At 35.8% G+C, this 26306-nt stretch overlaps 3 protein-coding genes across 7 annotated transcripts; 2 read left to right on the forward strand and 1 right to left on the reverse strand.

Annotated features, from left to right (window-relative positions):
- Positions 1 to 1264: 1264 nt before the first annotated feature.
- On the reverse strand, positions 1265 to 3034 carry LOC111471121 (protein GPR107-like). The gene has a single exon (XM_023116805.1). It carries the CDS (start codon positions 2877 to 2879, stop codon positions 1563 to 1565), a length of 1317 nt encoding a protein of 438 aa, XP_022972573.1. The 5' UTR covers positions 2880 to 3034; the 3' UTR covers positions 1265 to 1562.
- A 1509-nt stretch (positions 3035 to 4543) lies between these two features.
- LOC111471119 (phosphatidate phosphatase PAH1-like) lies at positions 4544 to 9303 on the forward strand. 2 transcript variants are annotated; one of them, XM_023116798.1, is made up of 11 exons: positions 4544 to 4731; positions 4943 to 6368; positions 6458 to 7044; positions 7138 to 7211; positions 7421 to 7505; positions 7579 to 7665; positions 7915 to 7987; positions 8386 to 8429; positions 8528 to 8656; positions 8734 to 8832; positions 9128 to 9303. In XM_023116798.1, exons 2-11 carry the CDS (start codon positions 5096 to 5098, stop codon positions 9179 to 9181), a joined length of 2505 nt encoding a protein of 834 aa, XP_022972566.1. In that variant the 5' UTR covers positions 4544 to 4731; positions 4943 to 5095; the 3' UTR covers positions 9182 to 9303. The 2 variants fall into 2 exon arrangements, with proteins under 2 accessions (XP_022972566.1, XP_022972567.1); XM_023116799.1 differs by lacking the exon at positions 4544 to 4731 and having other exon boundaries at positions 4876 to 6368.
- A 485-nt stretch (positions 9304 to 9788) lies between these two features.
- On the forward strand, positions 9789 to 25067 carry LOC111471120 (myosin-11-like). 4 transcript variants are annotated; one of them, XM_023116800.1, is made up of 18 exons: positions 9789 to 10317; positions 10576 to 10791; positions 10931 to 11026; positions 11323 to 11375; positions 11556 to 11652; positions 11738 to 11811; positions 14085 to 14199; positions 14384 to 14494; positions 15265 to 15341; positions 16462 to 16531; positions 20166 to 20231; positions 23088 to 23195; positions 23315 to 23445; positions 23609 to 23675; positions 23799 to 23863; positions 23948 to 24041; positions 24255 to 24322; positions 24445 to 25067. In XM_023116800.1, exons 1-18 carry the CDS (start codon positions 10162 to 10164, stop codon positions 24824 to 24826), a joined length of 2046 nt encoding a protein of 681 aa, XP_022972568.1. In that variant the 5' UTR covers positions 9789 to 10161; the 3' UTR covers positions 24827 to 25067. The 4 variants fall into 4 exon arrangements, with proteins under 4 accessions (XP_022972568.1, XP_022972569.1, XP_022972571.1 ...); XM_023116801.1 differs by having other exon boundaries at positions 16465 to 16531; XM_023116803.1 differs by lacking the exon at positions 9789 to 10317 and having other exon boundaries at positions 10660 to 10791; positions 10909 to 11026.
- The last annotated feature ends 1239 nt before the right edge of the window (positions 25068 to 26306 follow it).

The raw sequence follows: 26306 nt of genomic DNA on the forward strand, positions 1-26306 counted from the left end.
ACCTCTATATTCTTCATACCAATAATATTATTCTCGAGCATGACTCAACTTATCATAGCATTATATTTTTAAGCAAAAAGTCAAAAGTTTGAATCCTCACGTGTTAACAAAGAAAAGCATACTCCAAAGATCATATCCAATTATAAAGTTCCAAGCCTAAATAAGATGCTAAAAGTAGAATCATATCCAATTATACTAAAATGACCTCAAATATCTCAAAACAAAAATGGTTTTCAGCAGCAAACATGATTCAGAAATCATTCCAGCTATCAATCCAATAGTCCTAACAGAAGCAAGAACAGTTTTCAGCTCAAAGCTGACTAATCGAACATACTCTGGGGTGAAACAGAAAAAAGGAGAAAAGAACCATCGCTAAGGTAGGGAGTATCAACCACTTGCCCACTAATACTATGAGATCCTACATTGGTTGGAGATGGAAACAAAATATTTCTTACAAGGATGTGAAAACCTCTCCTGACGCGTTTTAAAACCGTGAGAACGATAATAAATAACAGACCAAAGCAGACAATATCTGATAGTGGTGAACTTGGGCTGTGACTAATGGCATCAGAGCCAAACATCAAGCGGTATGCCAGCGAGGATGCTGGACCCCCAAGGAGGATTGAATGTAAGATCTCACATCGGTTGGAGAGATGAACAAAGTATTTCTTATAAATGTGTGGAAACCTTTCCCTATCAGACACGTTTTAAAAACGTGAGGCTGACGACGATACGTGACAATACGTAACAGGAAAAAACAGACATTATTTGCTAGCGGTGGGCTTGGGCTGTCACAAATGGTATCAAAGCCAAACACCGCGTGGTATGCCAGCGAGAACGCCGGACCATCAACGGGGGTAGATTGTGTGAGATCCCACATCGGTTGGAGAGGGGAACAAAGTAGTCCTTATAATGGTGTGGAAACCTCTCCCTAACAATCACATTTTAAAACCGTGAGGCTAACGATGATAAGCAACAATCCAAAACGGACAATATCTACTAACATTGGGTTTGAGTTTGGGTTGTTACAAGGAATCCATAGATGGTAAAACATAAGCAAAGCTAAAGAAATGAATTTAGCATTATACAGATGAGACTTCCTACAGCAAGCAACAGAAAGGCAATCTGATTCTACAACTTACCCTGCAACCACAAACTAGAAAGATCATTTTGCAGCAAATTCTCAAACGTGACCAAAAGTTAACCAACATGCCAGCTGAAGCATAATCTCCAACAAGCAGAAGGATCAGAAAGAACAAGATAATGATAGAGAAACAGCATAAAGAGGCTTTTGACATTTCATGTCTGAGCGAGCTCGATATGTGGTAGTCACTAATAGTATGACATGAAAAATAAACATGGACAACAAAAAGAAGAGAACAATTTCAAGTTTCTACTACACGGGTTGAAAGGAGGGTAAAACAAAAAACAAGAACATCAGAAAAATGAGAGGCAGACCCGACTTCAACAATATCTATTTGTAAATCAGCTATATCACTTGCATTTGTATGGCAGAAGCAAAAGATGGCAATAAGAACTAGAAATTACTCTTTGATGCCATTTCAAAGCTCAAATTCTTCGTCCCTGAGAGCCAACTCCGCAGCCTCTTCTTCTTCCTCGTCAAGAACGAAGTAATCATTTCTCTCCACAGGCCTAAACATGTAGAACATCACCATATAAAATACAAGGCTTGCAATCTCCTCAGCTGCATTACTAACCCACTGATACTTGTATGCTGCAATGGTCTTGAGAGCAAAAACAACGATCCTTGTAAAATACAAATATCCAATCACAACAATGTAGAACTGCCTAAAAAGGGTGAGCTTTGCCAAATTCCTTGCAGCCTTCCCGTCGGTCTTCGATGTCTCTCGAAGAGATCGAATGGACCAAACAATTGGGAAAATTATGGCACAGCAACATATGATATCTACCAACAAGAAAACCTGATTCCAAGTGACCCAATCCTTGATAAAAGGTCCAGTCTCACCGATCACAACCGAGGCGACATTAGCCAAGACTTGAAGTGGGATAACAATCATCAAGACCTTCTTCTCCTTCTCTTGCAAGAACGGCTTCAAAAACGACCACCCAGTTCCGATCAAAACAATCACAGTGAAAAGCAAAACAACCCGAATAAATTGAAAAATGTAGAACAACACATCCCAACCGTGAGGCGTTCCGGTGATTTTGACATAATGCTTGTCCTCAGCAGCGCATATGAGATTCAACGCTTTCATCAATAGCAATCCACTCATCAACAAGTGGATCCTGTGAACACTGCGCTTATTCGTGACACACGCGTAGATCCAAAGCCCTAAGAAGGCAAGGTACGCGAGAAAAAACACGAAATACAGCGAAGGGAGCTGAGTAAGGCCAGCGGAGAGATAGTCCTTCGAACCATCGCGGTCCAAGTTGTACACCTCCGTCCTCACCTCCATAGAAACCGATGATTCCGGAACGCAATTAGCGAAGAAAAGGCTATATTCATTGGGAGAAGAAACAGGATAGGAATGGTTGAACGAGCTCTGAGGCGGAGGAGATAGATCCCGGAAGGTAAAGAGGCGCAAGATATAGTGTGAATCAAGAACACAAAACTGAGGGTTTTGCTGGATCTCGAGGAGAACTTGAAGAAGCGCTTCTTCAGATAACAGGAAGAATCCAAGCCGAGAAGGCTCGGTTTCTCCAACCGACGTAGTAACAGAGACCGATTTGACTGAAATGGAGACCTGGCCGGTGTGAGTGAATCCAAATTTCTCGAAGAGAATCATGGGGCGGTTGTCGGAGGAGATCTTGAGGGATTTTATCTCAGCGGTGGAGGAGGCGGCGAGGAGGCCGAGGAGGAGGAGGAAGAGAGGGAGGCGGAAGGGTGATGTCGTCATTTCGATTGCCACCGAAGATCGTCCCCAGCGAAGCGTTCAGCGGCGAGGTTCGAGAAGATCGAATACAGGTGCGGTTGGGACTTAGAAAGGGAAGAATGTGACGCTGGCGTGAATTGAGCGGTTAAGAATGTGTAATGACGGAAATGGCCTCGCGCTCAGATCTTCCCGGCAGGGGATTGAAAGAGATGAAACGATGTCGTTTAATAGGGTTTTGTGTTAGTTAACCCAAGATTGTCGGTTTGGATTTGAAAGGTCTTGTTCCCGCAACCGGCCAGGCAGGTAACAGTCCTCAATTCTTCAACTTCATATCTTACGTGTTATTAATTTTTTTATTTTTTTTATATTTTGTATTTAATAAATTATTAAATGGTAATATGGGATCTTAAAATTTTAATTTTATTTCTAATAAATGACAGATATATCAATATTTTTAAATTAAAATAACAAATATAATAAACGTAAAATTATATTTTGTGTTTAATGAAACATTTAATATTTAAAATTGTTGTTCAACAATTTTATTAGAAATTAAAAAAAAAATGAAGATGGAAATATAATATGGCCATACTTTGACCATGAACTATAAAAAATTGGAGAGTTATTATTATATTTTAAAAGAGATATAATTTTAGTTGAAATTACGGAAAAAGCCATCGTGCATCAACAAAAATGAACCACCTCTCAAAAGTTAAAATAAAAATTTTAAAACGTTGAGGGTATAATTGAAATATATCTTAAAATTCATGAATATATAGAAATGTACTATTTATGCTAATGTATCCACTATTTTATCGGTCATTACCACATCAATTTAATCAGTCATTGTCACGTCACTTTTATGTATTTGTTTTAAAATTTTAAAGCATGGTTGACTTCTTTAATTTAAGGTAAAAATCTTTATAAACTCATTAATTTAATCCAGTTCTATCCATTAAATTTGATTAGCATATAAATTAATAATTGAATAACTCAGTTAAAATTCATAATTTTTAACAATATTTTTTACTTCATATCTTATTAATTTAGATATATATATATATATATATGAAAATATTTTTTTACGATATTTAAATAGAAAAATTAACAAATGGTTAAAATTGTAATACTTAAATAAATTAATAAATAAAAACTTTTCCAATTAATTTAGATATTTATTATTAAAAATTAGGTTTAAATATCATTTTTATTAATTATAATTTCATTAGTTATTATACTAAATTTATTATTAATTTTTTTAAAAGAACATTGAGTCTCTTTTACCTTTCTTTAAATAAATTAAGAAAATATATTCATTATTTCAAAACTAATATTTTAATTTAGAAGTTTTAAAAAACAATAAAACCATAAAATCGGAAAATAAAAAATAATAATAATAATTAAATAGTCAAACAATTATCAATAAATTTTGAAGCACGGAAGATCAATGCTTGTCTGCCGTTGACTCTTGACCAAACACAGTCGAAAACGCCAGAAGCCGGAAAACGAAACAACCAAACGATTAAAATACCCAAAAAACCCTCCAAAAGCTCCATAATTTCACCACTCTCAACATGCCATTCTCGTAATATTAACAAAGAATCAGCCCCATTTTGGTCATAACGTTCCAGCATGACCTATTTATTCGTTTACGGCTCTTTTCCTTGAAATTTTCCTGTACCTGCCTTTATTACAGCAAGTCGATAAATCGGTTAAAGCCCCGAACTCTGCAGAAGGCTCCAAAACCTTGCGCGCATTCAGTTGGTAGAATTTGAAGAGAAATTAAAGCTTCAGTTCGAGCTCTCGCCTTGTTTGTTCTTCCATTTATTTGATCATCGGGGGATTTTGAGTGCATTTGTTGGATTTTCTTCTTGGGGTGAGTCCCCGAGTTTTGTTTTTAGTTTATAAATTTTTCTGGTTATTAGGCAAATTTCTGCCATATTTGTTTTATTATTCATCGTTTTTCTGTTCAAGAATTGAAGTTTCTAGGTTTTTTCATTTTTGCATGTCTGGCTTTAAATTCTTGAAATGAGATGCTTCTCTGCTTTGATAAGATGAATTTGATTTATCTTGGGGATGCGCTGCAGATTCTTTAAAAGATATGGTAATTGGAGTAGAGAAGAAAAGAAGTCGAAATTTGGAGTAATTTATGAGAATTTGGAGTAGAGAAGTTTTGTTCTGTTTTTTGATTTCTTGTTGGTGTTTTCTGGGAATTTGATCTGAGTTTCTTGGAGTTGGGCATGATGAATGTGGTGGGAAGAGTTGGTAATTTGATATCTCAGGGTGTTTTAGCTATTGCTGTCCCTTTCCATCCATTTGGAGGAGCCATTGATGTGATTGTTGTTCAGCAGCGGGACGAGACTTTTCGGAGTACGCCCTGGCACATACAATTTGGTAAGTTTCAGGGCGTACTTAAGGGTGCGGAGAAGGTTCGTATAACTGTAAATGGCGTCGAGGCTGATTTTCATATGTATCTTGATAGTTCTGGCGAGGCATATTTTGTAAGGGAAGTTGATACAAGTGAAGGAAGGGATGGTGTCGATGTTATGAACGATTCAATATTAGATGATAAGAGAAATTGTGATGGCAAGAATAATGGAAATCAGGATGTTCTTGAAGATGAGCAATCTCCGTTGGACGATTCGGTTGAGATGTCAATTGATCGGTCAAATGATATCAATAAAAAAATTGTTGAATCACGTGATCAAACGTCGGAAGTAATACTAGGTACAGGGAATGTGGATGATCATGTGCTAACTTATGTCGCAGTCTCAGAAAAGGTTACGGAGGAAGTACAAGTGACTCCACTTCAAAATCATCCCGGTTTTGGTGATAAGATGGATTTTGGTGAAGGTAATGAGAAGTTTGATTTCGGGGAAGATTATCGGCCATGTAATTGTAATAATCTAAATGCATCCAAAAGTGATGTTGATTTGTATAACCTTTGCAGTGCCAACAATGATACTGATGATTGCGAGTACCGACTTGAAGTTTGTGAAGGAGATGAGGAACATGTTCTTCATCTCGAAAGCCAGGTGGATATTACTTTTGGAGGTGATATCAATCAGGTTTCTAAATCCTGTACGGAGCATCCTGAACGTGGTCAATTAGATTCTAAAGATTTCACTTCCTCATTGGCGGGTGATAAATCAGAAGCTAAGCTTCCTAGAGTCGATGATACTGTAGAAGAGCAAACTGTTAAGTTCATCAACAGTGAGTTATCCCAACCGAGTGGACATGATTCCTCAAGCACCTATTTGTCTTCCGATTCACCCATTACAGGCATCCCGGCTGAGAAGCCTACAAACTTGGAAAATATGGATCAAAGTGACCCATCAGTTTACTTTGATAGTGATAATACACAATTGAAGAGTGCTCAAGTGATTGAGGCAGTTGATCACAGAGATGGAGGATTAGATAGGTCTGTTCTTGACGATGAATGCACCGAACATGAACTTTTGGAATTTCGTGCAGCAAATTTGAATGGAAGGATAGATAGTCTCCAAACCACAAGTAAGCTTTCTTTTGCTGGCTTAGCAATTCATCTGTTGATTCATTCGTACAGAGTATTCATTTAATCCGTTTATGCCAATAACCTACAGAGTTCAAAATTTCACTTTGTGGAAGTAAACTTAGTTCTGGTATGGGATTGAATGCTGCTGCTGAAGCATTTGATGCTCATCGTGTATCTGCCGAGGAATTTGGAAGTTCTGCTATGTCAATTATAAAGAACGAGAATCTAGTAATTCGATTTCGAGGGAGGTACTGGTATTGGGATAAAGTGGCTCCGGTAGTGCTTGGAATGGCAGCATTTGGAATGGATTTGCCTATGGATCCCAAGGGTTCGATTCCCGTGGAACAAGATGACTTGACTAGGCCCGAAAATGAGGAATCCGAGAATATTTCCACTTCGTTTGGAAATAGATGGAGTCTTTGGCCTATTCCATTTCGAAGGGTAAAAAAATATGAGCTCAATGGCGAGGACACATCTAATGAGGAGGTGTTTCTTGACACAGAATCCGAGTTCCAGAGCCCAACTCTAACATCCCAACACTACAGTGATTCTACTCGCAAGTGTATTACGAGGACAAATATTCCTACTACTGAGCAGATAGCATCTTTGAATTTAAAAGAAGGTCAAAATAGGATCGAGTTCACCTTCCCTACGAAGGTTTTTGGAGTGCAAAAGGTTTTTCACTGTCTAGTAATTAAACTTGAAGGACTACGTATATCAATGTGACTCTTTTGTATAACTGGCACTAAACCCCGGATGCATTAGCAGGTTGATGCTCATATTTACTTGTGGAAGTGGAATGCACGAATTGTAATTTCAGATGTCGATGGAACGATTACCAAGTAAGTCTAAATTTTATAGCTAATGGAAAGTTACACTGCAACTTCCTTGATGTAAACCGAGTTATTCTCTTATTCGACATATTTTTCCTAAATCTTGTTTCACCATACAACTTCCTAGCTCGTCATGCTCGGGGCTTGCTTTAACAACTTTCTGCAATGGCATCCTGCAAATTGGATAACGGATATAACTCTGTATACATTTTTCTCAGGTCTGATGTCTTAGGCCAGTTCATGCCTTTGGTTGGAATGGACTGGACACAATCTGGGGTGGCTGGTCTTTTCTCTGCAATCAAGGTGTGTTCTCCTAATTAATCATTCAAAGTAACCAACTTTTAGTTGTTCACTACGAATTTTGGTTTTACTACAGGAGAATGGATATCAGCTACTATATTTGAGTGCCCGTGCAATCGTTCAGGCGTATTTAACACGAAGTTTCTTGCTCAACCTGAAACAGGTATCTGTAACATCATATAAACATAACTAAAATGATATCGGCCTTATTAAAGTCAAACGTTGATCGTCTCAGACAATTTAAGTGATAAGCTAGGAATGTTTTTAGCTTTCGATAGGAAATCGGAATGTTCGAATGTTTGGGTTTATCTAAATTAAGCTTTATAAATCAATTTGGCTGTTCCATGTGCTGTTGTTTTTGTTTCTTTATTTTTGGTCTTTCTGGAAATGGATCATTCTTCTGCCATTGCAGGATGGGGAAGCTTTACCCGATGGCCCTGTCGTCATTTCTCCCGATGGACTTTTTCCTTCGTTGTACCGAGAAGGTAAAATTTTTTGTTTGTCGAAGTAGCCTTGTTGCATAGAACTCCGTTGAGTCATTTCAAACGTAGAATAGCATTTTCATCCATATGTCAAACAAAATAACATTAAATGATTGTTATTTCAAGCCATTTCAAACTCTTGACATTACATCGATGTTTGTGTTCACATTCCATCTTTTTTCCAATTTAATTTGGTTTTAGAATCATTATGTGAGATCAGAACGGAACCTTCTTTACAAGGGTGCGGAAATCTCTCCGTAACATACGCATTTTAAAAACCCAAAAAAAGGGTTTGGGCCATGGCTATTACACATTATCATTATCACATAGGGTCCTTTTATCAAGTTTCAGGTCATTATTATGTTTGAATCTTATTCTGTTTCTTTTATGATGGTGAGCAGTAATTAGAAGAACACCTCATGAATTTAAGATCGCCTGCTTAGAGGTAAATGAAAGATGAAATATGTTGCAACGTTCCGTTCAAATAGTTTCTTCTCTACCAGTTCTGAAACTCAAACTCCCATTTCTCTGAGAAATCTGCAGGAGATTAGAAGGCTTTTCCCTTCGGATCATAACCCGTTCTATGCGGGCTTCGGTAACCGAAATACCGACGTACTAAGTTACATGAAGATGGGGATCCCAAAAGGCAAAATATTTATAATCAATCCTAAGGTATTGAGCTGGTTGGTGGTCAAGCGTATGAGAATTCTATACCAACTCTATAGTAATAAAAATGCATCACCTTGCAGGGAGAGGTGATGAATAGTCATAGCAACAATGCTAAGTCGTACAAGTCCTTGCTCGTACTCGTCAATGAAATATTCCCACCTGCCTCATCGGTTGAACAGGTAAGAATAAGCATACATTTGTGAGTAATTTTGATTAAAATTGTGAGATTCCATATCAATTGGAGGGAGGAACGAGTACCATCGAGAACGTTAGACCCCAAGAGGGGTGGATTGGGAGATACCATGTTGGTTGGAAAGGGGAACAAAACATTTTTTATAAGGGTGTGAAAACCTTTCCTTAATAGACACATTTTAAAAACCTAGAGAGAAAACCGGGAAGAGAAGGCCTAAAGAGTTACCTGTAATTCTTTAGCCAATATATCGACACCTCACTAGTCTCTCTCAACCATTGCAGGAAGATTTCAACGATTGGAACTATTGGAGAACGCCTTTCCTTGAAGTTGATTAGGGATTTTTGTTTATATTGTATTTTCTTTTAATCTTATTATTAGAATATATTTATTTGCAAACTGAAATAGGTGAATGAAGTTCTCTTTTAATTAAAGAGACGAACTTGCTGATGTGGTTGCATGTCTGGTAAGTGATGAACTCTGCAATAATTCATAAAAATAATTCATAAATAAATATTATATGATGGTCGGTTGGTTGGAACAAGCGAATTACATGAACGTGTTCCACGAGTGTTTAAAAAAATCGATGACCTATAAAACATTATCCATTTAATATATTCGTTCGTTTTGGGTTGAATTACGAGCTTATCTTAATGAAAATTTTATGAATTAATTTTAAACAATAATTTGAAATTAAATGTATTTTATAATAATATTTTAAAAATAAAAAAGAAAAAAAAAAGTCTAATGGTTAGTGATTAGGTTGACAAACTAAATTTATTATTTAACTTAATACTATAATATTTAATGGAAAGACATTAAGGCTTTATTTGAAGTAATGGGCTCAATTTGGGCCCAAGGCAGAGGCAGGCCCAATTCAGGGTAAGAGTAGCGTGATTTGTATGGAACCCATTCCGGTAATCGTTATAAAATTTGGAGCGAAATCGCAGGCAGAGGAATCGAGCCACTACCTCATAGGAGAATTGCCTCGAACTGGTTCACGGTTCCTCTTGACTTCTTCCTCCCCTTTCCTTTCTCTTCCATTCTCCGATCCTTCTCTTCCAGAGGTTTCAATCTCCATCTCTTTCATCTGCACTTTCCAGATCTTCATCAGTGCGGCATTTCGTAGTATTCGATCCTTTTTTTTTTTTTCTGGATTAATCTAATCGGCCACCTGCATTAGAGAAGTATTATCTATATTCATATGTTCTAGCATTGATCGGAGGTGGAGAGTCTTAGCTAAAATCTCGTTTTTTTGTATATTAGAACGAGAGAGAAAGAGAGAGAGAGAGAGAGACCTGGAGAGGGAAGGGCGGCAATGTCGTGGCTTAGAGCAGCGGTGATCAAGGCGGTGGAAGCGAGTTCTGGACGGAAGGATAACCTCACCCGCACCGTCCGTAACTACGCTGGCTCCGTCGCTTATCATGCAGGAAATGCTGTCGTGGGAGGCGCCAAGATCATCCAAGACCGCATTGTAATTTCATTCACTTTTCCTCTTAATTCCCTCGGTTTTTAATGGCGTTTGGTTCAGTTGGTATCGTTGTGAATATTTTCGAGATACCCTAGGACATGGAACCCGACGGTATTGATCTCTGTTTCATACGAGGCGTTTTTAGTTAAGCAGTATTACGTCTGTGCGCATTGCCTATTAGTTCTTTGTATACGCGTGTGTTGCTTGTTACAATTTCTGTTTCTCAGATGAGTTAAGTTTCGCGTTTGATTTGCGAGGCAGGGAAGGAATATGCAGGGCTTTAAACAGGCAGTAAAAAGGCTGGAAGAAATCTCTGTTTCGTCTAGAGGTCCAGAAAGAGTTCAGCTATTGAGAAGGTGGCTAGTAACGCTCAAAGAGGTGGATAGATTGTCATCAGGTCCTGTCGAGGGGGGTAAAAACAGTCCGACAGATCAGCTTAACGATGAAAATAAAGATTCTCCGAAGAGACCTGCGTTGGTATGTATATCAATTAACGTTATTGTGTTTCCATAACACTTTTGCATGTCTGAGTTGATTGAAGGATTTGTAGTTGCTTTACGTTCGTTTTCTCCCACGACACTGAACGTCATGAAGTGTTGCTGGATATCTTGCTCAGGTCTATTATTTGGACCCAGATATGGGAAGCGAGCTGAGAACTTTTCGTGATGTGTTTCTTACAAGCCAAGCTCTAGAAGGCATTACGTTGTCTATGGTGAGTTGAATCGAATACATGTCAATACCTTGTTTTTCGCAAAACATTGGTATACGAAAATATGCTAGGTAGTTCTAAATGTATCAAGTCATTCATTTAGTTCTCGTTCTGTTGGAATGATGTTATAATTTGATGTGCACAAAAGGCCTTAATTTTTTACTCGTCTGCATTTTATATGTAAATATAAACATTATTTTCCCGGTAATGGAGGGATTTCTTGTTCTCAATTGCTTTCGTGGGTTTTGTTTTTGCTGACCTTGGAGCTTAACCGCAGGTTAACCTTTTCTATGTCTCAGATTCTCGAGGAACCTAATGACGAAGAAGAATCACTACTTCTTGAGATATATGGGTGAATATTCATTCTCAGCTACACCTTACGTGTTCATTATGCCTTGCAGCTGTTTCAGAAAGTCTTCTCACATTACTTGTGCAGACGAGAAGAAACAATATTAGAAATTTCTACACCTCATAATCATTTTCACACTCATATCATTAGACTTTAAGTTCCCCTTGTCATGGCTATATTCAGGCTCTGTCTTTCAGGAGGAAAGGAAGTACGTCAAGCAGTAATGACGAGTGTACACACTTTGGCAAAAGCATTTTCAGAATACCAAGATGAAGTACTGGTAATATCATGAAGACATGAATTAATTTCAGCATAAAATTAGCATGGGCAAAGCAGTCACTTCCCTCTGTCTTTCCCATTTGTAGGTGAAACGAGACGAACTTCTTCAATATGTCCAAGATGCAATTTCAGGGCTGAAAATAAATGCTGATTTTGATAGGTGGTGAATAAGCATATCTTTCATAATTCCCTCATTGGTCTTCAACAACTAGATATTTGATAAATTTTGTGTGCGTGGATTTTTATTAACAGAATTACCCTTCAGCTAAATTGAAACCTATACAAGGGTGAATTGGAGTTGGCTCTAAGGAGAGTATATGGGATGAGAAAGGAGAGTTCAGTATGAGTGATAAAATAGAGAATGACCCTAGTTATGTGTTCAAAGAGAGCATACGGTCAAACTTTGTCACAAACCTCATCCCTATCCCGCTCATGTCATTAAAATTATACTTGTTTTCCTCATAAAAGAAATGGTTATATATTTATTCCATTCTTTTAAATCTCTGAATGAACAACAATAACTCCGTTCCTCTATATAACCTCGACCTTGTTAATATCCAGTGAAGAAAGTGAAATCTTCTATAGAAAATCCACCATAAGAGAAAGGAACATGCACTCAGAATTAAAGGGTTATAAAAAGTTTCAAAATACTGATGGTTGTGTTGGATTGATGATCGATTCTGATGTCCAACTTCACATCACTGAGGCTTGCAAAAAAAAAAAAAAAAACCTTCTGATGTTTCGTTCTTCCTAGCCATCATTTTATGTCATCCATGTTGGTTTTCCTCTTTGTTAGATACACTCTAAGTAAACTTATGATTTATTTTTATTCTTAGTCTCATTCTACGTTGCTATTATTCTTGTTCTTATGTTCTTTTTTAACAAGAAAAAGAAGAACTTTTCATGATATTCTTGTTCAATTTGGGAAAAATAATTTTGGTGGTTCACCAATGCTAAAAGGTTAGGAAGTACAAGAATCCCTTGGTGGAATATCATGAAAAGCTTGAAACTTCGGTTAAAAATTTTTCTTCAATAAAAGTGGGTAATGGTACCGAGACCTCCCTGGCATGATTCATGGGTGGGGTCTGAACCTTTGGCGGCGAGATATTCAATAAATTTTGACCTTTCAAAGGAAAATGATTTGTTGGGTTTAGAGGCATGTGAGGAAAACCAGCCTGCGGAAAGTTTTTGTAAGAAGAAATTTGAAGGATGGGGTGGTGGATGACTATTGTGAACTTTTAAAAATTAATTGAAGGCTTCTTATTGAGTATAGAAGAAAGGACAGAAGTGTTTGGCTGTTCCTCGAATCTTGGATTAGAGAGTCTTCTTTTTTCTTTTTCTTTTTCATTTTTTTTTTTTGAAAAATACATCAGAAACTTCTTATTCCAAAATCAAATGTGCATTAGCACCAAGTAGAGAATAAAAAATGGGACAGGAATCCCATTATGATTGATATAAAATCCAATATCCAGACTATTAATTTCCTTAAGCCACATCCTGAAATAGATATTCAGGAGGAGCAACCATATTAATCCATGCGCCCTCATGAAATTGTCCAGACTCTAGAGAACACAATATTCAGAAGCATAGTGTATTAATCCATGCAGCCTACTAAAATTGATGCCAGTCATTGAAATTTAATCTATACTTTCAGTTCTTTTATGTTAAATTTTGATTATATGATTTGGTAATGCTGATGCTTGGTAAATTGTGGAGAATGGAACGGATGCTCTTTAAACTATTTGCACCTTGTAATTTCGGGAGTAGTAAAAATCCAAGCAATGCACTCTTGACCATTGTCTCAGAGCATATTGAAGATGAAAAGGATTTTTGGGTTTAATAGGCTTCCAATAAAAATTTGCACACTAGCTTGCAAGCCCGTTGATAAAGCATTGAAGGGTGGCATGACAAAAAGTAGAGAATTACTTAAGAGGATTACTGATACTAGGTGTGCAACTCGAAAGATGGATTAGGAAACCAAGAGTGGCCGGAAATATTAATTAGATAACTTATGGGTATGAAGTTGCGGGAAACTATGGATAGGTAAGAGTAGTTAATCACTAATGTAGGATCTGGTCTTCTCTGTAATATTATATAGTTAATTAGTTATTTATTTAATAATTATGGAAGGGAAGGGGGAAGAATAGCCATTTTTGAATTATATTCGACATGCGGGGAGTTTTTCAGACCTCTTGAATATCTGGATTTGGTTGTATTCTATTCCTTCTTTGACTACCAATAGAAGGCTTCTCTTGTGGTGTGCTAACAATGTACTCATTATAATGCGTTGGACAAACAAACCTTTCAATATATTATGTGTTTAATTAATGATCATTGTGTGGGTTTGCAATGTTCTCAGTTGAAGTTTTTCATTGAGCTGATTTACATTGTAACTCAAATTTATTTATTCTTCTGTCAATTTCCTGCTCTCAGAATAGATGCTAAAGCATGTAGTGTGAAAGAGAAACTTGATGAAAAGCAGGAAGAGCTGACGCCTTCAAGTGGAGACCATGACAACACATTTGATAATGGAAGTACAACTTCTAAGGTGGTTATGAATTTAATTTATATATAAAGACATAGATATGAACCATGTATTGAATGTGGTCAATTTTTTAGTTAACCATCTAAATGTTTTAGTTTGTACTTCTACATCTTTGCTATAACTTGTTATTCTTTTTTAGTTTCAAGAAAGTATTATGTTACATTCGATCCCATTATGTAAAGTACAGATTCTACCAGAAATACTTTCACGAGTTCAATTATGCTCCAAGTTGGAGGAGCTCCTAGTCAAGAAGAAGCTTTTCAATGATGGGAATTCTGCACAGCTTCATGCTGAAAAGGTCCATTTTATATCCCTCGGTTTGGGGTTCACAATGGGATAAGGGAACTAACTAATCTGATTCTTTTGGTTGGGTGACTGGAGTTAGATTTCTTATAACAAACTTCCATGCATGTCGAGCACATCTAAATATTATAATTTGGTCCCTGTGGCTTTAAATAATATAATTTGCCCCTATGGTTTTCAATATTAGAATTAGTCCCTATGATTTGATAGGGTTTTATCAAATCAATGAGACTGTATATGAGGTTTCATCAAACCAATGATACAATTTATGAGGGTTTTTCAAACTATAAGGACAAGATTCTAACTTTTAAGAACATGGGGGCTAAATTCTCAGTTTCCCCAAACCGTAGGTGCCAAATTTATAATTTAACTAAGGTTTAATTTAATGTGTTCTATCAATTTCAGAAGCTAGAGCTTTGCATGTTTTGCAATGCCTATTCTTCCTTCCCCTTACTCTCACATTCTGTGGAGCAAAATTGTCGGTGCTGTAAAGTAGGCTTGTTTTGGTTTTCTTTTATTTATTCAAATAAGAAACATATTTCAGATAGATTACTAGAAGAAATTTTTGAGATAAGAAACATGTTCCTAAATTGATGTTAGAATCTTTGGTCCCAATGGAAGACTAGAGTATGCTCCATCATGATGTTCTTCAAGTTAAGTTGTTTAAAAAGAAGTTGGTAATCAACTTTATAGTTCTTTTATTTATTGACTGATTGGTATTGGTGCTTTTAATTTTGAGTGATGTCAAATCGATTTATAATGCAGGTTGAGAAACTGAGAATTTTGTCAGAATCTTTGGCTAATTCTACCTTGAAAGCAGAAAGACGTACTGTAGACCACAGGTTTAATATATTACTAATGCAGATTTTTGGCTTCCATGTATTTCTTTACCATTGCGCTTCCATGTATTTCTTTACCATTGCACTTCCATGTATTTCTTTACTGTTGCTCTCATGTTCCTTTACTGTTGCTTTGATTTTTGGCTTCCATGTGTAATATGCCATATTCGCCGCGTTATTTTTTTAAATGACACAAACTTCCATTACTCATGAAAGAATATGTAAGGTGAGGATGAGAGATACTCTTAAAAGGTCAAGGAGTTATAGTATCACCCCAATTGGCATAGAGAACAAAAGAAATAGTTACAAAATTATTTACCACGAGAGCACCAAAGAGAGGCCAAAGCTTTCAACATTTCACACAAAAACATCATTTTTTTTCTGTGGAGATTTTGGAAAGTATTAGTACCTTCCAAGCAAAGTGTCCAACTTAAACCCTGAATTACTTTGATCTTAATGATTTCCCCCCTCGCAAGAAATTGGTGACAATGATCTTTCATCAGAAAACATTAAAGAATACATGGGCATACAAAAAAAGCAGCCTGCAAAAAATGCCAAACTACAAAAAGGGGCTAATCAAGCAAATTTAAGACCAAGTGAGTAATCTCAAGGAACTTGTTCTCTTTCTCTTTGCATATTAATTAGAAAAACATTAGGAGATTCTGAAGATTTATAGTACTGAACACCTCTACTTGCAGGAGGGTCAATAGAAGTGTGTTCGGTAATAGGATGAAACAGTCTGTGAAATGGTTAGGTTTATTTGGGAATACATATAAACGTTTTCTTGTGTCGTAGTTCATATATTTGATGGGCTGGTGATAGGCAGGTGACTATTTAAGATTTTAATGCAAAAATAAAGGCATCAAAGTGAAAACAAAAGATATTATGTTGCCTCACGTGAAACAGAAATCTATAACCTGTTTTGTCATGTTACAAGAATCTCAATTATCATTTCTAGTAGTATGGATGCTGAGAGGGTCAGAGAGTATTTTTTTAATTATCAATTTGATACATTATGCTTGACTAGTGACTGCATCTTAGGGTGATAAGGGTGTCTTAGAGTGGAGATTTATATCTGGCTCTCTTGTTGAATGCGTTTCTTATCTTTTATGCCTTTCATTAGCAGAGAGCAGAAAGAGGAGGCACTTAACTATCGGGTAGCTAAATCCAAGGAAATGGTCCAAGCTGAGAAGGTAATCTTCCTACTAAAAGAGATAATTATCCCTTAGAAGTTGGTAAACTCAACAGAAAATATCAGAAACTGAAAGCAACTGGTAAGGACTCTCTTTTATGCTACAGATTTATTTGTGTTGTTTGGTTTTGATATCTTTATATCAAATTTGTCAGTTTCTTGACGCTTCTGGCTGTGCCAATTTTCTACTTGTTTTCTTTCCTCCATTAAAAAATTTATTGTGCTAGTGATTTAGTTTGATGAAATGATTGTAGAATACTGCTTAACTCTTAAGATGTTATCTTTGCGAGTCACTCTTAGTTAATCTCTCTTTCTTTTTGTTTCCACCCCCCTGAGAACTTGTTTTGTGATTTCACCTGAGATTTTGTAGTGTGAAGTCTGTTTGTATTGTCGTCTGTTATATTTCTCGTTGTTTGAAGCTAAATATTTCAAAATTCCATTTATGGAAGAGAGAGGGAAGAGTAAAGTTGGTTGAGGTGGGTTGTTATCTCTCCCCTTTTCATACTCTATGGATTGTACTCGTGCTGCTTGGATGAGGGATATACATTTTCTTTTTTTTGTTGATTGGAAGTAAATCTTTTACAATTTCGTTTATTGAAGAGAGAGGGAAGTTAAGAGTTAGGTTGGCTGAAGTGTGTTATTATTTCCCTCTTTCTCATACTCCATGGATTGTACTCGTACTGTTTGGCTGAGAGATGTACATTTTCATCTTCTTTCTAATCCTCGTCAGTCACTACCTCCATATGGCCATTTAGGAGCCTTTGAAGAAGTTCTAGAGCTTGAACCCACTTATAGAAAGGATCTATTAATACCTCAGTTGGAAAGAAGCTAGAAGCTTGGAGCATGTTTTCTGTCTTGCTGACTTTTCCTTCGTTAAGAGAATCAAAAACCAACTGGCCGTAGGTTTATGGGGAAGGGATGCTGAAAGGGGGAATATGGTTAAGAGGAGTCCTTGTTCTTGGTAACTTCCATCTGTGGCTTTGGGGAAGAACAGAAGTTTAATCATGTGATAGATATGGCGGTGAGAGGGAGATTCTTTCTTCATTATTGGTTTACATTGCTTCTAGAATTACAATGTGCTATTGATCTGTTGTGAATTTTCAATTTTTTTCAACCTGGGAAAAGCTCTCTTAAGGTTGTGCTGACAAGAATGAAGCGAAGTTGCTGTGATTGACAGAGGAGTAGATAATGAATTATGAAGGACTTCTGACGAGATTTAAGGGCCACATTCTTTCAATATTTTGTTAGGAATATGAGTAGGGAAGTATTATAAATAATATTTAAGATATTAGGAGGGCATATTTTTCATTAGCAAAGAGTTGGTAAGTGAAGATGGTTATAAATAGAATAAGTTAACGAGTTATAGGCAGACACACTTTCTGAGAGCAGTTTTTGGGCGATTCTAAAGCCAGACTTCATGGTGTTCAGTTATCATAGTTTTTTCTTCTTATTTTAACAATTTTTTTTTTTATCAATTTTTATTTTCAATCTCTGGTTTCTATCAAATTTCAATTTGGTTTGTGCAGTAGGTTATTGTTGCCAAAATTCTTAAGTAATTATATGGTCATGTTGGATTTCTTTTGGTGGTTTTGCAACAATAGGCAATTGCTGCAAATAAAATTGAAGTTTGATAGGAAACATTAGTTGCAATATAAATAGATAGAAAAAATTATTGAAATAACAAGAAAATCTACAATAACCTTAGTGTACTTAGAGGGACTTGGACTTCCCGAAAATTGCTCTCCAATTTCTGTCTACCTTTGACCACCTAACTCACTGTATTTATTACCATTTTTCGCTAATCTCTGCTAATGACAAATATGCCTTCAAATATCTATTCGGAGACTTCTTGGGAGGTGTTTGAAGAGTCACTTGGTGAGATGGGATTCTATCTCTAACTTGGGAGGTTTAAATATTGGCAACTTAAGGCACAAAAACGCAGCATTTTCTCAGAAATGATTTTGGAGGTTTCCAAGAGAGCATTTTTTTTCTGAATTATTTTTTGCGTCAAGTAATTTTGAGTGAATATGGAAGTGATTTCTCTGGATCTTTTACAGGCTCCTTTCCCTATTCGTTTCTAAAGTCCCACGTTTTTAAATTGGAAAATGAATTAGCAATTTCAAACTTCACCTTTCCATCCAACTAGATGAAAGGGAGCTTCAGTGAGGTTTTGGGAAGACTGTTAGTATGATAAATGATAGTTTTTGTCTTGTTTTTTCGAAGGTTATGTGCTTGGGTTTATACAAAAGGTGTTGCGCTTGAATTTGTTATAATATCTTGAATTCTTTGAATCTCTTTTTAGAAGATCTCTAATAGATCAGGAAATTGAGAAATGTGTTTATTTTCAAAATTGAATAATGTAATTCTTTCTTGGACTCAGATTGTGGAACTTAAATAATTCGGGTCCTTCTCCATGAGTTCCTATTTTGGATTTTTTTTTATAATTCTTCTGCTAGGGAGCATATATTTTTGTTATTAAAAAAGACATTTATGTTGTTGTCTAGACCCGGGTGGTGTATTTATGTAAGCAAATTGAGGAAATGACTTAGCCATTTGTTTTTTATACTGCAAGCTTACAAAATCTATTTGGAACAACCTTTGCTTTCTTTCTTTCTTTTTTTTTAAATCTTTTTGGTCTTTGCTTTCCATGATCGAGTAGTACCAGAATGTTTATTTATCAGCTGATTTATGGCTTTCCATTCCAGAAAAGAAGGGGACTTTTGTGGCTTTGTGGCCTCCTTGCTACTTTTTTGGAAGTTTTGATCGGAATGAAAGAAGTTAATGCAAATTTGGAAGAATTAAAATAAAATATTTCAAATATAGCAACTAAAAAGATAATTACAATGTGGCAAAAATCAGAACACGTATATTATCAGTCATTCAAATTAATTTTGAAGGTTGCTTTGTGATTGTGGTTAATCAATATCAATGCGTAGATTAATAGGGTATTACAGATGATCAATATGCAGGTCAATCAATATAGGTCAATAAGTGATACAGTCAATAATTGTTATTATTATAGTTAATCAATTAAAGGTTATTTACCCATTTATGCTTGAATTACTATCATATAAAATAAAAACATATTGATTCTCTGTTGAAGGTTAATAATGATTAATAAGTTTTATTTATTTATTATTTTCATAAAAAAAGATAATATTTACTATTATTTGTTTTTAAATAGTATTTTAATTATTTATTACAATTGAAAGGCCTTTCTTTTGTAGTTTCTTCAGGGCCTCCCCCAAGGCTATTGTTTTCCTTTCTATAAATATATATTAGTTTCTAATAAGAAAAAACATCATTTTTTTTATCTAAAATAATATCAGTAAATATTTTAAAAAATTATGCTACCTATTCAAAATTTCCAATTTTTGATAATGATGGGGTTATATTACTCTTGCGACTTCTAGTTGAGAGCCCTCTCCTCTTTTCACTTCTTTCCCCTTTTGGTATATATTTTATTTATCAATGAAATTTGTTTCTCAGCAATAAACATTCTATTCATAATGGGCACAACAGCTTAGTTGCATGCTTGAATTAAAAGTGCGTCCTATCATGATTGTGTTAGTATAGTGATCACTTGTCGGTTTCGTTACTCATCATAGTGAAACGTCATATTTGATATTTTTCAGGAATTGACAGATGAGATTGGAGATCTTGAAAACCAAAAGGATCAACTGGAAGCTGAATTAAAAAAGGTTTGTTTTCTTTTTCTGCCATGCTGAACAGATTCTGTGGTCTACCTCTTTCCTTCTCTCACCAATCTTGTTTCTTTACTCTTATGGTGATTTTTCGTGAAATTTTTTCCCATACCTTCTTTAATGGGAAGTTGGTATACAAGTCATGAGTAAATACTCTGGTGTGTTTGATGAGAATCATTGACGTTTCAACAATACGTACTGTAGCTTCTCCCTTCTTAAGATAGAATGATATCAACTGCTGTACACGAGGCATCAGCAGGAACTTCAAACGGGTGAGAAATCTAGTAAGATCCAAGACTGTTATGTCATATAGATCATGTTCAAAGCACTTCTTTTGTTTCTCTATTGAAATCTTCCTTTACTGACACAACCTATAAGTTTAGTGATGATGGAGCAAAAACCACTAATGAACTTTTTATAGAAAGTGGCAAGACCCAGAAAAGTTTTTGACTTGCTTCATGGTTTGAGACTTTTCTCATTCTTTGATAGCTGTAAATATAGGTTTATTTACTGCAACGCCCTTTCCACGAACAATTGCAGCACCTTGAAGTTGAACATTCTATGGGTAATGATGCTCGTCTCTGATGGGTCAAATGGGTCTCCCTTGCTTTGTTATGCACTAACATATATCAAAACAAACCACTCTTTGAAGTAAGGCTCCAGTACCTAATTCATTAGTCGCAGAGACGTACAAGGTGCACAATTGATAGATAGAAATCATGAGAAGAAAGCTTATTTGATAATATGAGGTAAGTAGATTAGTGCTTTACTAAATGTTTTGTTCATTATCGAATATCTCATAGGGGTGGTGGGTCAGCTAATCTACGAGAATAGAGCTTATCTGAAAAATGAGGTAAGTAGATTAGTGCTGAAGTAAAAATTCTGTTCAATAAAAAGTGTGTTAGAGGAGACACTTCAGTAGAGATATGCGTTAAATCATTACACTTCCAATAAACCAGCTAACAGAACTTTAGATATCATTTTCTTTTCATCAATAACCCTTAACAGTTAGAAAGGCTAGCAGCACCAGGAATGGCTGGTTTGGAGTCTTTCCTATATCCTTCTTCTGCACACTTTTTACACTATCATCATTTTTATTTGAAGGGACTCCATCTTTTTCCTCATTAAAAAAATGCACGTCCTATTTACATGAGAAATCATATGCAGCATGGAAAGCATCCATGTCTGGTATATCACTATGGACTGATGCTTGTTATTTGTTAGAGAAATTTACAACTTTGTGATCATAGATTCACCCCCACAGTGAGAAAATCTTCTGGTTGATCGCATCAAAAAGCATTTCTCAGCAGTTATTCTCACATTTGGGTTACAAACTAGACTAAGCTAGCCAGGAATGATGCATTGAATATGTCTCCCACAATTCAACAACCTATGTAGAAAATTGTCCAATCTCCATCTGAAAATTGAAGAACTAGTTGCTTTCTAGGTTCTCCCAGTAAGACAAACCACTTGGACGGGAGAAAGAAAGTCTTCAAATCTCTGAAACTTTTATCGAAGTACAAAAAAGTATGACTGTTTGAAGGTTAGAGGCACCTAAGAACTCTGGAAAAAAGTTCTATTACATCTCTATTGAGTTCTAAATGAATATTCAGAGTATTGTGTGAGAGCTTGATTAATTGGTTTCTCATTTTCTTAGGTTGTCATGAAATTTACGACTGTTTTGCTTCTAAAAATGCAAACATTATTTTGAGAGCTTTTGCTTGTAAGGGCTGCAACAATCGCCTATGTGCTTTTAAATCTTCAGGACTTGCCATTGCCTTGTGCAGAACCTTGTGCTCACTTGTGTGAGCTCTTAGCTTCCACGCTTATGCATTCTGTCTTTATTAATTTCAGTGAACTCTTTCCCATGCTCATGCAACTTGTCGACAGATTATTCTTTGCTTATATTTTCTGCTTTGCTTGAGCATTGACAGTCTCACTTATGCGTTGTGTGAGACGATTGCTTTTTGAAGTTTGACTTTCTTGCGTGAAGATGAGTGCTTGAATTGTATCCCTTCTCTTTTCTTTTCTTCCAGGTATTTCATTTTTTTCAACAATCTTTCAATCAAGTTGCTTAAACTTGATCTTCTACCTAAACCCTGTGGCACTTAATAACTCCTTCAAGACTTTTACATGACCTTTTAATTTATGAAATATGCCAACCAAAAACAAAAATTCACTCCAGTGCACAAGATTCACTTTTTAGAACTATTTTTTATCCATAGCATTTGGTTGATCTTGGTTGATAATTAAACAAAGCTATTGTGTGGGAGAAAAAAAAAAATCAGTTGAAATTCTCAATTTCAAGATATGTGAAAGAGATAGAAATCATCACACCTCATTTAATCTTGATACTTGATCTTGTCCTGCTAGACAAGTACTTCTGGTGGTTGGTGAAAAGATTGTTAGTTTCTCCATTTGCAAGGTTTTTTTCTAGTAATATATATATATATAGTGAAGATTTGGATCATCTCTTGTCCGTCTTTTTGCTGAGCTATTATGGTGGAAGATTTCTGAAGCCTTCAATTTTCACCTGGTTATTCCGAGAAGCATGCAGAACTTCATTATGAACTCCTCTGCAGCCATACTATAAAGATGACGTAAGACGAGGCGGCACAACACAATTGAATTATAGTTCCAGTAACGTTTAGACTCTTATATACTCTTATTGATGACTGAATTGAGTACAAATATTTGTTTATCATGTGGATAATAGGTGAAGTAATTTAGAATTGGATCTTCCTCGTGAGTTTATCCAATATTTGCCACGCCATTTTTAACTCTCTGTTCACCATGCTGCTTGAACCTTGTTTTTACTTATCAGCTTCTATTGGGATGTATGTTTTGTTTCAGGTCAATGCTTTATTGTCTGCTGCTCGTATGCGCCTTCATAATGCAAAAGAAGAAAGAGAGCATTTTGATGAAGCGAGTAACCAGATACTTGTGCACTTGAAGACAAAGGTAATCAAGCTATTTATTGTGCTCTCGTTAATTAATATCCCCTTGCAATAAAGTGTCAACTTGATGGGTTTTCCTCCTCTCGTTAGTTTACTTTATGTACCGATTTTCTTTGGTTACAGGAAGATGAGCTGTTCAGATCTGTTGCTTCATATAAAGTAGAAGCCAATGCTGTAAATGCATGTAAAACCTTTTTAGAGCATACATGGAACCTCCAGACATCCCAAAGACAACAAAAGGAGGAGAATGTCAAGTATGTTAATCATATTTGCTTAAATATTATTTGTAATTTGAGTTATGTCGCTTGTTTTGGAATCAAATAAATGGAATCATCTACTATGTTTTTCCCTTTTAAGTTTCACTCTCATTCTAGTATCAGTGAACTGCTCGATTGTTTTTTTCTTCTCTTTTTCAAGTGGTGAGCTGGAAAAATATGGAGATTATTTTGTGAAGTTGGTCACCAGCCTTCTCACTTCTTACAAGGTACCCGTTAGGGGCTATCTAGTTTGTTTATTTTATCCTCATCAGTTGTCATTCACTGCTTCTATGGGATATAGTTTACTGCCTTCTGACTGTCATGCACATTGGCCCATCTATTCTCCTTAGGGAAAGTTGGAGCCCTCACTTTCTTGTATCAGGATACTTGAGGAGAACTTGAGTTCAATGAAGGGGTATGGTTCTTTTAAAAAATATTTTATTCTTATGAGAATAACTGTGATATAATTAACCAGGCTGCTGAGACCAACTTCTCTCAGGTCAGATGCAATGTCCAATATTGATGATGGAGATTTAGATGTCAATAATGAACGGAAAAAGCTCGAAGAGGAATATTTGGATATCGAATCTAAGGTATGTTATTATTGGTGGCATTATGAATGCTGATAACTTCCTTTTCATTCATTGGGTGCTAATTTGGTCTATTTCCCTTAAAACTAAGCTGCATTTGTCACTCACAATCTCTAATTGGTGGCAGTGTTTAGTTTTTTGTCTTTCGATTGTGCAATATGTTTTTCTAATTTTAATTTCTGGTCTGTCTACTTCCTTACTTTCTTCACTGGCCAGTTTGTTTCCACCTTAAGCACTGTGGATACAGTAAGAATGCAATTCTACGATACAAAAGGAGTTGTCAGGTACTACCATAGTGTCTTCTAGGCAAGGAAATAGGATGCATTCGTTGTCAATGTTTTCCACTTTTTCAGCCCTTGACTGCTAATTTAGGCACTTTTGGCTACACAATGAACTCTTGATCCAGGAATCTTGGCCAGCGAGTACAAGAGCTATTTGATTCACTTGAAAAAATAAAAAAAGAATTTGAATCTATCAAGAGACCGAGATTGTTGATCGAAACTTTTAGGCAAAAACCAGAGTTACGAGTCAAAGACAGGATACGTAGAACTTCAAGTTTGGCTTCCGTGTCCAAACAGACAGCCGAAGTACGAAGATCAAATTATGAAGAAATGGATGACTCCTCCTTAGTAAAGAGAACAAAGAATTTTAGCATGGAAGCAGAAATAGCAAAACTAGATTCGGACGAGGGGATGGATACATACGACTCAATTGACGAGATAAATGACTGGGAATTTGACGAACTCGGAAGGGACTATGATGCACCATCCAACCACCAAAGAATATGAAACTTCATCGGGTACATACTTAAAACTCAATTCTTTATAAACTGCAAGAAAAAATTAAGAGAATGCATGAAATTATTGTAACGCTTAATGATTACACCACCACCCCTGCCCATATAGTAGCCTGTTACAGAAAAGAAAAAAAAAAGCCATTTATCAGGAAGATTCCTGAAGCAAGCAATAATACAAGTGTAAATTCTTTGTATTGATGAAATTTTGTATATACATTATTATACCTTGAAACAAATAAATTTTTGTTATTTTTTTATTTTTATTTTATTTTATTTTGGTTTGGGGTGGGAAGTAGCCATCGAGAATGTCCTGTGTACTGTAGATTGTGTACTGTCTTTAAGCTGAAATGGAACAATCATTTAAAGCTGGTGGGTAGTATGGTCCAGTTTCTGGTTTACTGTTTGCAGAGTGCAGTTTTTGAGTCCGGACCACACACACACACACACACACACACACACACACACACCCACACAAAGGCTACTAACACTGCATCATCATGTATTGCATGTGGAAGCCTTATCACTGCATGAGAACCAGCTTAGACCCACTGCCTATTTGGTTACCACGTGACACCATCTCTTTGAAATTATACCTTTTCTTTCCCCCTCTTTTGTCGTGATCAAAAAATCCAAGGTATTGTTTTAGAGGTCGCTAAATTATGGTGAACTGTCTGATTCTGATTATATGCATTTATCTAGTTGAGTTGTGAGTTATGTTTAGCGAGATTGGGATTCAAATACGTCTGACTCTGACTATATGCATTTATCTAGTTGAGTTATGAGTTAAGTTTAACGAGATGATTGAGATTCAAATTTCTGAGTTTGAGTCAGGAAAGTGGATGAGAGAGAATAGAACACTTTTGAAGTTCCCCTTCTCTCTCTTCATTCACTATTGAACTTTGGTTTATAATTAGTATTATGATTAATTAATTAATTAAGAACCAAAGGAAGGTTTGATCTTCCGACATGTTTGACCAGGTCAAAACGAGCAGGAGCATATGCAAAAAAATTATTCAAATCTGATGTATTTTATATATATATTTCTGATAATAACAGATATGGGAAGCAGGAAATGAATAATAAAACCATACATGTCCAGAAATTTTAACAGTAGAAATTTTAAAGGTTAAAAATGTGGGGTATCCCCTAATGTTCTTGAAGTGTCTCCACGAGCATGAACGCCCATGTTTATCATAGTATATTAGAGTATTGTGTCGATCTGATTTTGATTTTTTTTCATATATTTACTTTAAATTTGCTCATAATTTTGAAAATTTTAGTATAAATTAAATTAAGAGTATATATATAAGTAAGATATTTGATTTTTGACATGTAGTTTCATCATTTTTAAATAAGAAGAAATCATAATATACTTGAATGAAGCTATTCAAAATAGCAAAAGTTTTTTTTAATTATTTTTTAAAATTTTGAAATTATTTAAATTTCCCCATTGGGCCTCTTCTAAGTTAGCA

This window comes from Cucurbita maxima, unplaced genomic scaffold (genome assembly GCF_002738345.1).
Source record: "Cucurbita maxima cultivar Rimu unplaced genomic scaffold, Cmax_1.0 Cma_Scf00049, whole genome shotgun sequence".
NCBI classification, from domain to species: Eukaryota; Viridiplantae; Streptophyta; class Magnoliopsida; order Cucurbitales; family Cucurbitaceae; genus Cucurbita; species Cucurbita maxima.